The sequence below is a fragment of the Rhinoraja longicauda genome, chromosome 32 (genome assembly GCF_053455715.1).
Source record: "Rhinoraja longicauda isolate Sanriku21f chromosome 32, sRhiLon1.1, whole genome shotgun sequence".
NCBI classification, from domain to species: Eukaryota; Metazoa; Chordata; class Chondrichthyes; order Rajiformes; family Arhynchobatidae; genus Rhinoraja; species Rhinoraja longicauda.
The window spans coordinates 27574478-27586747 of NC_135984.1; the positions used below are offsets into that span (position 1 = coordinate 27574478).

The following is a 12270-nucleotide window of genomic DNA, read 5'->3' on the forward strand; positions in this document are numbered from 1 at the left end:
TATAGTAATGTGCACATTGAAATTCTTTTTTTGCACAGTTCAGTGACAATCCTACTACACATTAGGCACAATCATACCATGACCACACGGAATCGGAATACAAGGGTCCCATGCTTTAGGCTCCATGCTGTACCCTTCAAGTCTGAATTATTTTAAAATGTTGGAGACTTAAAGTTGCAGGCTTAAAGGACTGCTGTCCTGGTGGCGGCACTGGGTCGGAGTTGCAGGGGTCGTCCTGGCCAGACAACGTATCGATGTCCACTACTGCTGCTCCACTGTTCCATGCAGGCCACGTCCGGTCCCCACGCTAGACCACTTGGAGCAGCGCCCAATCTGAGTCCCAGGCTGCTTCAGGGCCTCCAATGGCCCACTCCGCCAATACAAACACTCCAATGTCTAGACATTGGCCCTTCATCTCCAATGGCTATAGCTCAACGTCTGTGCTGCAGCGTGCTTCCCACAGTCGAGCTAGAACTGTAGGTAAGCCCCCAACACGCTCACTTTCATCGTTCTTTCTCTTCGCCTCCTGCCGCCATTTTGAAGGGTAAATGGGAATGCGACACCATAAATGGGACAGGCTGCAAACAGATCCAGCAGTTGAGCATTGTGCATCCATGAGGTGCTATGGGCCGTCAGCAGGATCCAAATGGGAGTCAACCACAATCTGCAACTTCATGGCCCAGCATATCCCCCACTGTCGTCACCATCAAACCAGGGGATTGACGCTATCCAAAATTGCTCAGGTATGTCCTGACCCCAAGAAGGGGTCAATTACCTCTCCATTAGTCTGTTCTAGATCATCATCACAGCGACAGATGTGCTGCATTTGCTTAGCAACAGCCAGCTCACGGCTCAGTTTGGATTGCATTGGAGTCACTCAACTCCTGACCTTATTACAGCCTTGCCCCAAACATGGTCAGAGGAGCTGAATTCCAGAGGTGAAGTGATAGTTACTGCCCTCAACATCAAGGCAGCATTTGATAGAGTGTGGCATCCTGGAGTTCTGGCTAAAGTGGAGTCAGTGTGAACCCCCTGCTGCTTGGAATCATCCCCACCACCACAGAAGATGCCTGTGGCAATGGTTTCCCTGCAGTTTTTCAGGGAAGTGTCCTAGGCCCAACCATCTTCAAGTTGCTTCATCAATGATCTTCACTCAATTATGTGGTCAGAAGTAGGGATGTTCTTTGATGTTTTGCACCATGATTATGATCAGTTACTGAAGCAGTCCACATCCAAATGCAGCAAGATCCAGGCCTGGGCCATTGGCGGCAAGTAACATTCACGCCACACAGGGGTCAGGCAATGACGATATCCAACATGAGAAAATCTAGCCATCACCCCCCGACGTTCACCGGCATTACCTTCACTGAATCTCCCTCTAGTAATATCTTTTGGGGGTTACTAGTGACCAGATAAGGAACTGGAGGAGCCATGTACATACTACATGAGCTGGTCAGAGAGTAGGAATCCTGCAGTTCCCAAAGCTTATCCAGAAGGCTTAAAGCAGGAGTGTGATGGAATACATTGCATTTGCCTGGATCAGTGCAGCTTCAACAACATCCACGTTTGACGGAATACAACACACAGCAGCCCACTTTATACCATCCCAATTACAAACATTCACTCACTCCACCACTAATGTATGGTGGCAGCAGTTTGCATCATCTATAGGATGTACTGCAGCAACTCACCAAGACTCCTTCAACAACACTTCCAAGCCCACATCTACCAGCTAGGACATAAAAATATAGAAAATAGGTGCAGGATTAGGCCATTCAACCCTTTGAGCCTGCACCGCCATTCAATATGATCATGGATGATCATACAAAATCAGTACCCTGTTGGGGCTGATGTTGTCAACCTCCACGTGGTGAGCCCTGTCAACTGACCCCAGTCAGGCGAACGACAACAGAGACAGCAGAAGCAGAAAAAACAGCTTGCAGCACAAATGCAACCTCAGTCGCTGCAGCTTGGCTCCAACCCAGAGCATGCGCCCTTCTTAGGGCGGGCACCTACAGATGTTGAACCGGATGGCATCACCCTGCTGCAGCTGAATGCAGAAGGCCTCACCAAGGCAAAGACCACCATCATTGAACATCTGCTACAGACCCACAAAGTCACTGCAATCCTGCTCCAAGAGACTCACAAAAGTGACAGCTCCCATCTGAAGATCCCTGCTTATACCCTGGCCACCTACACTGAGAGTGACACCCACGGGATTGCCACTTTTGTAAGAAACACAGCAAAATGGAAAGCGATTGCAACGTCCCCTCCAAACTCCGACGTGGAATGGGCGGCAACGCAAGTGGAAGGTGTCACTGTCATCAATGTATATAAGCCACCTTCTACCAGGCCTCACAAAGACTCCACCACACCGGTCGAAGTACCCGCCCAAAGCATTGCCCTGTCACGGCCAACTCCATCGCCCACCAGTACCTGGCCAATGGCCACTCCAAAGACGCGGACAAGAACCATACTCGTTCTGTCAAACAGGAATCTACTCATCTTTGGAAAACTCCAGGTGCTGATGGGCACCTGTCAGCACCCTTTTCCTCTGCAGAACTTTCTTCTGTCATCTCTCAACTGAAATGTGGAAAAGCTCAGGGTCCTGATAACATCCCCCAGAATTCCTGAACCACTGCGGTCCAAAATGCCTGGCCTGGCTCCGTGAGTTTTACTCCTCTTGCCTCATTGGTCAGTCCATTCATAAGATCTGGCGGAAAGCCACCGTCATTGCGCTACCAAAACCAAACAAGCCTGCGGACGACCCAAGGAACTATCGGCCCATCTCCCTCCTCTGTGTCCCGTACAAGCTCCTGGAACGGCTTCTCCTGGCCCGGCTCCATCCAATCATTGACCCTCAACTACCCGCTGAACAAGCCGGATTTCAGCGTGGACGCTGCACCACCCACCAAATAGTCAAGCTGACCAATGACATCGAAGACAGTTTCGAAAAGGGTATCATCAAACTGATGGACCTCACCGCCGCCTATGATACTGATCTTGGGCCTGATCTTGAAGCTCCTCCGCACCATCCCTGACCGTCATTTATACGCCTCCTTGCCAACATCCTTACCAACCGCAGTTTTGTACTCAAGACCAGCGACGGACAATCTAGCCGACTGCGACGCCTAAGAAACGGAGTCCCCCAAGGCTCGGTACTGGCCGCCATGCTCTTCAATCTCTATATCAGCGATCTACCACGCACGACCTCGCGCCAGTATGGATACGCAGATGACTTGGCCCTACTGCACTCGGACAAGAGCTGGTCAAATGTTGAGGATGTGCTCTCGGCGGATATGGAACTTGTCGAGGGCTACCTTAAGACCTGGAGACTAAAACTGAGTGTGGCAAAAACCACCACAACGGCCTTTCACCTGAATAACAAGGAAGCTCAATGCCAGCTAACCGTCACCCTCAATGGGTCACCCCTACCCTACAACCCATTTCCTACATACCTCGGGGTGAAACTAGATCGGCCGCCGACCTACAAGCAACACCTTGAAGCTCTCCGCGCTAAAGTCTCGGCACGGAACAACCTCCTGCGTTGCTTGGACGGATCATCATGGGGCACCAGGACATCTACTCTTCGAACCAGTGCTCTTGCACTCGTGTACAGCGCCGCTGAGTACGCCGCCCCAGCATGGTGCCGCAGCGCTCATACTAGCAAGCTAGACGCCACCCTTAATGACACCATGCGGATCATCACTGGCTGCCTACGCCTTACTCCGACGGATCTCCTGCCGGTGCTCGCAGGTATCGCACCCGCCAAGCTTCGCAGAGAGTTCTTCACTCATAGGCTGGTGTGCAAGGCCCCATCGGAAAAATACATTCTGGCCTTCCATCACAGTGAGGAGGGACTGGAGGAGACTCACTGTGATGGATGTTTCTTTTGTTTGGTGTTAGTTTATGATTGTATGTGTTCTAGGGGCCGGAGAACCTAGGCAGGAAATCCACATTAGGCAGGAAATGGTTTTGGGTAGACTGATGGGACTGAAGGCTGATAAATCCCCAGGGCCTGATGGTCTGCATCCCAGGGTACTTAAGGAGGTGGCTCTAGAAATAGTGGAAGCATTGGAGATCATTTTTCAATGTTCTATAGATTCAGGATCAGTTCCTGTGGATTGGAGGATAGCAAATGTTATCCCACTTTTTAAGAAAGGAGGGAGAGAGAAAACGGGTAATTATAGACCAGTTAGTCTGACATCAGTGGTGGGGAAGATGTTGGAGTCAATTATAAAAGACGAAATTGCTGAGCATTTGGATAGCAGTAACAGGATCATTCCGAGTCAGCATGGATTTACGAAGGGGAAATCATGCTTGACAAATCTACTGGAATTTTTTGAGGATGTAACTAGGAAAATTGACAGGGGAGAGTCAGTGGATGTGGTGTACCTCGACTTTCAGAAAGCCTTCGACAAGGTCCCACATAGGAGATTAGTGGGAAAAATTAGAGCACATGGTATTGGGGGTAGGGTACTGACATGGATAGAAAATTGGTTGACAGACAGAAAGCAAAGAGTGGGGATAAATGGGTCCCTTTCGGAATGGCAGGCAGTGACCAATGGGGTACCGCAAGGTTCGGTGCTGGGACCCCAGCTATTTACGATATACATTAATGACTTAGATGAAGGGATTAAAAGTACCATTAGCAAATTTGCAGATGATACTAAGCTGGGGGGTAGTGTGAATTGTGAGGAAGATGCAATAAGGCTGCAGGGTGACTTGGACAGGTTGTGTGAGTGGGCGGATACATGGCAGATGCAGTTTAATGTAGATAAGTGTGAGGTTATTCACTTTGGAAGTAAGAATAGAAAGGTAGATTATTATCTGAATGGTGTCAAGTTAGGAAGAGGGGATGTTCAACGAGTTCTGGGTGTCCTAGTGCATCAGTCACTGAAAGGAAGCATGCAGGTACAGCAGGCAGTGAAGAAAGCCAATGGAATGTTGGCCTTCATAACAAGAGGAGTTGAGTATAGGAGCAAAGAGGTCCTTCTACAGTTGTACCGGGCCCTGGTGAGACCGCACCTGGAGTACTGTGTGCAGTTTTGGTCTCCAAATTTGAGGAAGGATATTCTTGCTATTGAGGGCGTGCAGCGTAGGTTCACTAGGTTAATTCCCGGAATGGCGGGGCTGTCGTATGTTGAAAGGCTGGAGCAATTAGGCTTGTATACACTAGAATTTAGAAGGATGAGGAGGGATCTTATTGAAACATATAAGATAATTAGGGGATTGGACACATTAGAGGCAGGAAACATGTTCCCAATGTTGGGGGAGTCCAGAACAAGGGGCCACAGTTTAAGAATAAGGGGTAGGCCATTTAGAACGGAGATGAGGAAGAACTTTTTCAGTCAGAGAGTGGTGAAGGTGTGGAATTCTCTGCCTCAGAAGGCAGTGGAGGCCAGTTCGTTGGATGCTTTCAAGAGAGAGCTGGATAGAGCTCTTAAGGATAGCGGAGTGAGGGGGTATGGGGAGAAGGCAGGAACGGGGTACTGATTGAGAGTGATCAGCCATGATCGCATTGAATGGCGGTGCTGGCTCGCAGGGCTGAATGGCCTACTCCTGCACCTATTGTCTATTGCATTTTTATTGATTATTCTTATTGGTCTTATTGTTGAACTGCGGGTAATGTTTCATTTCACTACACATTTATGTGTATGTGACAAATAAACGACTATTGACGCCAAACATCCTTTGCACCACCTCGCCCAGGATTCACAGCAACCAGGACCTCAACGCCTGTCATCTCGTCGCCCTTTCTCCCGTCATGCAGCGACCCTCTGTGGCTCCGGTTTCAACATACTAGGAGCATGGAGAACCTGCTGGGAACAGACATCGCCACCTCCTCAATTCACTGTCGCACCGAACACCACAGCCCCACCCGGCTCGGACATGCCCCGCAAAGAGTGGGTCGCCCTGAACCGGCTCCGCACAGGGGTCGGCCGGTTCAACGCCAACATGCATCGTTGGGGGTTGCGTCCATCAGCAGCCTGCGTGTGTGGAGCAAACCAGCAAACAGCGCAGCACGGCATTTTCGACTGCACTGTCCTCCGTCCCCCTGGTGGAGGGGTAGACCTCACGGCCCTCGACAACAGCACATTGCACTGGCTACAGCGCCTGGAGGGCGTTACATAATTTCTGCTGCCTCAAACGCAAGAAGAAGAAGTACCCTGTTTCCACTTTTTCCCCATATCCCTACAAGGGCAGGTACCGCATGGGGGCACCACCACCAGGAACTCGCCCTCTGAGCCACATTCCATCCCGTCTTGGGAATATATTTCCCTGACTACACTGACGATTGGACAAAATCGTGGAATTCTAACAGCATTGTGGTACCGACACGTCAAGGATTGCAGCTGCTCATTACCACCTTCTCAAGGGTAGTTGGGAATCAACACCATGAATGAACAGTCAAGGAAAGGGAGCATTGGGACAAAAAGAACATTTATATAAAGGTAATGAAAGCATTGCTTTATGCCAGTCAGTCTAATTGTTAATCTTGTTTCTCCTGTAAGTGATTCACCTAATTTTTTCTGAAGGACCCCATGAGATTATCAAAACTTCATAAAGACATTGGAACAAAATGCATCATCTTCTCAGCAGGTTCCATTCTTAGCTGGACCCTGCAATGGGTCCCCTTCCTGTCATTTTCCAGTTCTGAAGAAAACTTAACTCTGCTTCTCTCTCCACAGCTGCTGTCTACTCTGATGAGCATTTCTGGCATTTTTTATTTTCATTTCAGATTTCTGGCACTGCAGTTTTCTGATTTTAATGGCCTTTAATGGCCATTCCATACTCACACCCCCACAAACAAATATTAATTAAAAGTATGGTATGTGATTCAATTTGGGGTTATATGAGATATTCTGAACAGTCTGGCAAAGGTTTATTCAGTGGCTGGGGAACGTGCCCGTGAAGGAGCCAAACATTGCCGTCAGCCATCCCAGTATTCAGACAGATAAAATGTCTGCTGACAACTGAGAGACAGTGGATTAGTTAACTCTGGCGGTAGACAAGAAGGGCTGGATGCATTAAGACTCAATAACCGTCCCTGAGTATTTACATTACGTACCTGAAGGTCAGGACCTGGATGAGAAACAGAAAGAAAAGTGATACCAACAATAGTCATGTGGATGCAGGGAGAGAAGTCATTGCTGATCACAGTCGGGGCCTGACAGGTTGAAGCAGAGCCCGAGATGCAGCCCTCACGGCACACCGGCGTCCCCAGAATTCAGTCTCACCTCTGCATATTGAGTTTTATTTAGAAAAACTGCTGACTGACATCCGTCGTGACACCAGTACCTTACTGTGTCCAAACTACATGTGCTGGCTTGGACTGTATTTCAGAAGCTTGTTGTACCACTATCCCGTATTTCGTCCCTAGTGTGTAGAATAGAACTCATGTACGGGCGGTAGCTGGTCAGCATGGATGCGGTGGTCCGAAGGGCCTGTTTCCACCAAAAACAGTTCATGAGACATCACCGGCTACTGGACCCCCAGCCTCCAAGCTGTTCTTAAACAGTTAAAGAGGCAGAAAGCGATTGGAAACTGAAAACCTAGCTGAATCCACTTTTCCTACACCCAGAATTATGAAATAGTGAAAACAGCCAGCAAGTATTCCTGTTGTTAGGCTGACCCGGAACAGGGGTCAAAGCAATTGACCTCATCCTGACCTCATTCAACAGCTTTATCACTGCCACACCCTGACTATCAAAGGTCATTGGACTATATGTCCAAAACAAATAGACTAGCCACATAAATGTTCTGGCTCTAAGAGCAGGCCTGAAACTGGACAATGATAATTGGAAACTGCAGGTGTAAATGTGAGTGTGCTGGAATACTCAACAGGTCAAACAGTACCTGAGGAGGGGGAAAAGGCAGTAACGCATTGTAGGTCAATGACACTTTATCAGAACAAAGTGAGATACCGACTGGGCTTAAGTGCCAGAGAGAGCTCTGACAATAGGTCACTGATCTGAATTTTTAAACACCTCTCTCTCCACAGATGCTCCATGGCCTATTGAATATTTCCAGCAGTTACACTTTTTATCAGAGATTGGTTACAAGAACAGCTTGGGGGATGGGGGTCCAGTAGCAGGTGATGCCTCATGACTCCCCGAAGCCTTGCACCATCTACGGGGCACTGGTCAGGACTATGACGGCACACTCGACTAGCCTCGGTGAGCGCAGTTCCAAGACTACTCAAGCAGCTTGACATCATCCAGCTGGCTGCTTGATTAAAATCACATTCACCTAAATCTTGACTCACTGAACAACCAATGCCTGAAGGCATCTAGAAACGAACTGCAGATGCTGGTTTAAATCAAAGGTAGACACAAAATGCTGGAGTAACTCAGCGGGACAGCCAGCATCTCTGGAGAGAAAGAATGGGTGATGTTTCGGGTCGAGACCCGGGTCTTGACCCGAAACGTCACCCATTCCTTCTCTCCAGAGATGCTGCCTGTCCCGCTGAGTTACTCCAGCATTTTGTGTCTATCTTCAATGCCTGAATGCATTTCAGCTATATTACGAAGGTCAACTTGACGAGGCTTCCTCATCGACACCTGATAAATTGTGTCCACAACCATCCCTGTATTGAGTTTCTTAAGTGCTTCTGAAGAATTCTGTGCATACAGCGCCCTCCATAATGTTTGGGACAAAGACCCATCATTTATTTATTTGCCCCTGTACTCCACAATTTGAGATTTGTAATAGAAAAAAAATCACATGTGGTTAAAGTGCACATTGTCAGATTGTAATAAAGACCATTTTGGTTTCACCATGTAGAAATTACAGCAGTGTTTATACAGTCCCCCCATTTCAGGGCACCATAATTTTGGGGCACAGCAATATCATGTAAATAAAAGTAGTAATGTTTAGTATTTTGTTGCTTGAAGTTTGAGATTCATGGGCATCACCAGTTGCTGGGTGTCTTCTCTGCTGATGCTCTGCCAGGCCTGTATTGCAGCCATCTTTAGCTTATGCTTGTTTTGGGGGCTAGTCTCCTTCAGTTTTCTCTTCAGCATATAAAAGGCATGCTCAATTGGGTTCAGATCGGGTGATTGACTTGGCTACTCAAGAATTAACCATTTTTTAGCTTTGAAAAACTCCTTTGTTGCTTTAGAAATATGTTTGGAATCACTGTCTTGCTGTAGAATGAACCGCCGGCCAATGAGTTTTGAGGCATTTGTTTGAACTTGAGCAGATAAGATGTGTCTCCACACTTTCTAATTCTTTATGCTACTACCATCAGCAGTTGTATCATCAATGAAGATAAGTGAGCCAGTACCTTCAGCAGCCATACATACCCAGGCCATAACACCCCCACCACCGTGTTTCACAGATGAGGTGGTATGCTTTGGATCTTGGGCAGTTCCTTCTTTCCTCCATACTTTGCTCATGTCATAACTTCTGATATAAGTTAATCTTCGTCCCATCTGTCCACAAGACCTTTTTCCAGAACTGTGGTTGTTCTTTTAACTACTTCTTGGCAAACTGTAACCTGGCCATCCTATTTTTGCAGCTAACCAGTGGTTTGCATCTTGCAGTGTAGCCTCTGTATTTCTGTTCATGAAGTTCTCTGCGGACAGTGGTCATTGACAAATCCACACCTGACTCCTGAAGAGTGTTTCTGATCTGTCGGACAGGTGTTTGGGGATTTTTCTTTATTATAGAGAGAATTCTTCTGTCATCAGCTTTGGAGGTCTTCCTTGGCCTTCCAATCCCTTTGTGATTAGTAAACTCAATAGACAATAGGTGCAGGAGTAGGCCATTCAGCCCTTCGAGCCAGCACCGCCATTCAATGCGATCATGGCTGATCACTCTCAATCAGTACCCCGTTCCTGCCTTCTCCCCATACCCCCTCACTCCGCTATCCTTAAGAGCTCTATCCAGCTCTCTCTTGAAAACATCCAACAAACTGGCCTCCACTGCCTTCTGAGGCAGAGAATTCCACACCTTCACCATTCTCTGACTGAAAAAGTTCTTCCTCATCTCCGTTCTAAATGGCCTACCCCTTATTCTTAAACTGTGGCCCTTGTTCTGGACTCCCCCAACATTGGGAACATGTTTCCTGCCTCTAATGTGTCCAATCCCCTAATTATCTTATATGTTTCAATAAGATCCCCCCTCATCCTTCTCTCTTTCCAGTCTCTCTTTCCAGTGCTCTCTTTCTTCAAATGGTTGATTTTGGTAAGCCTAAGGTTTGGCTGATGTCTCTAACAGTTTTATCCAGTCTCATAATGGCTTTTACGACTTTCATTGGCACAACTTTGGTCCTCATGTTGATAAACAGCATTAAAAGTTTCCAAAGATGATGGAAAGACTGGAGGAAAGACTAGATGCTGTGAGCTCTCTTATACCTACAGTAAGGAGGCAATTAAACACACCTGAGCAATTACAAACACCTGTGAAGCCATGTGTCCCAAACATTATGGTGCCCTGAAATGGGGGGACTATGTATAAACACAGCTGTAATTTCTACATGGTGAAACCAACATTTATAAAAATGGCCTTTATTAAAATCTGACAATGTGCACTTTAACCACATGTGAAATTTTCGATTACAAATCTCAAATTGTGGAGTACAGAGGCAAATAAATAAATGATGGGTCTTTGTCCCAAACATTATGGAGGACACTGTAGTTTACATAGTCTGCTGTAGGTGAAGAAGTGCATGTTTAATGTAGGTGGGTAACATCAAGCACGCTGGTTTGCCCAGGAAGACGTCAAGCGTGACTGTTGTTGGAGCTGCATTCATCCAGGCGACTGGCGGTCCATCACATTCTTGACCTGTGCCTTGTCGATGGTTGGACGGCCTTAGCGTGCCGGGGGATGTCATTGTCTACAGGAGTTGCTCTTGCATCAACATGCTTGAGCTTTTAATCAATTGTGATCTCTAGGATGGTGATGGTGTGCCCCTTGTCAGTGATGTATGTTAATGAATGAAAATAAATGAACATGAGGGAAATCAGGCTTGGCTTGGTCTATGCAGCAAACTCACTGGACTTTCCCCTGACATTTGTGCAGACTGATTTCTAATTCAGCCATGGTTGTCCCACTGCAAGGCCAGATGGTATGGGAATGGAACTCTCCACTTCATTCTCATTAGAAAGGTACCAGGGTATACATCTTTACCTGTAACAACACGTTACCTGCGAGGCGTTTCTCTAATTTGAGGACATGGACACGAATGGTAATGATGTCATACCAAGGGCTGGCAATGATTTGGTTTATTCACACAACAAATGGATGAAAGCCACTCACATTTGGCGCTGAAAACATTGGGTTAGTATTGTTTGAAACAAATATTAGAGAATGCTGGAAGAAGATGCAATTCAAAAGGGACCTGGGATATATATTTGAAATTTATAGAACTGCTGGAAATGATAACAGGCACATGGTTTTGATATCTCAAAGAGCCAAGATAAGTACAATGGGCTCAATGGTCTCCTTCAGGACCGAGATATTCAGAAATGTCAGACTTTACAAGTTATGGAGTAAAAATGATAAATCCATGAACTAATCAAATAGCAGAATAGATCTAAGGGCCAACGTTTCTGAGTTTACAATAGTTAGTTTAGTTTAGTTTACTTTTGAAATACAGTGTGGAAACCTTTGACCCACTGAGTCCGCGCCGGCCAGCGATCCCCGCATATTAACACTATACTATACACACTAGGGAGAATTTACAATTATACCAAGCCAATTAACCTACAAACTTGTACATCTTTGGAATATGGGAGGAAACCAGAGATCCTGGAGAAAACCCACACAGGTCATGGGGAGAACATACAAACTCTGTACGGACAAGTACCCGTAGTCAGGATCGAGCCCGGGTCTCTGGCGCTGTAAGGCAGCAACTCTACTGCTGCACCACCCTGCTACCCAGAGTAGTCCAGCGTGGAATCTGTTCACTGACCATTTCACCTGAAACCCTGTTTCGCTTCCTGCAGATGCTAGTGATCTGTTGGGTAACTAAGCATTTCTACCCACTACCTGAAGCCAACTCTGTAATATTCACCAAGCAGGGTGCAAAATAAGAGTCCGTACCTCCATCCATGTGAGAGCAGGCCCACAGTTGATCTTATTATCAGCTATGACAGTGAGCCTGGCAAGATACGCCATCAGCATCTGGGTAACCGTCTGTGAAAATACAAGGCAGATGGTTAAAGCAGACACCCTTGACATAGACACAAAGTGCAAAATGTTTCCAAATGTTAACAGAGTTAAATAGTTAAATACATCTTGCAACCCATAACATGTAAAAAG

At 46.9% G+C, this 12270-nt stretch overlaps 1 protein-coding gene across 3 annotated transcripts in view; it reads right to left on the bottom strand.

The window, feature by feature from the left end:
* Positions 1-12270, bottom strand: part of arhgap32b (Rho GTPase activating protein 32b) — a 415224-nt gene that overhangs the window by 134997 nt on the left and 267957 nt on the right. For all 3 annotated transcript variants that reach the window (XM_078426922.1, XM_078426925.1, XM_078426924.1), the window contains one exon: positions 12052-12144. In XM_078426922.1, coding sequence (XP_078283048.1) covers positions 12052-12144 — 93 coding nt within the window. The remainder of the gene's footprint in view (positions 1-12051; positions 12145-12270) is intronic.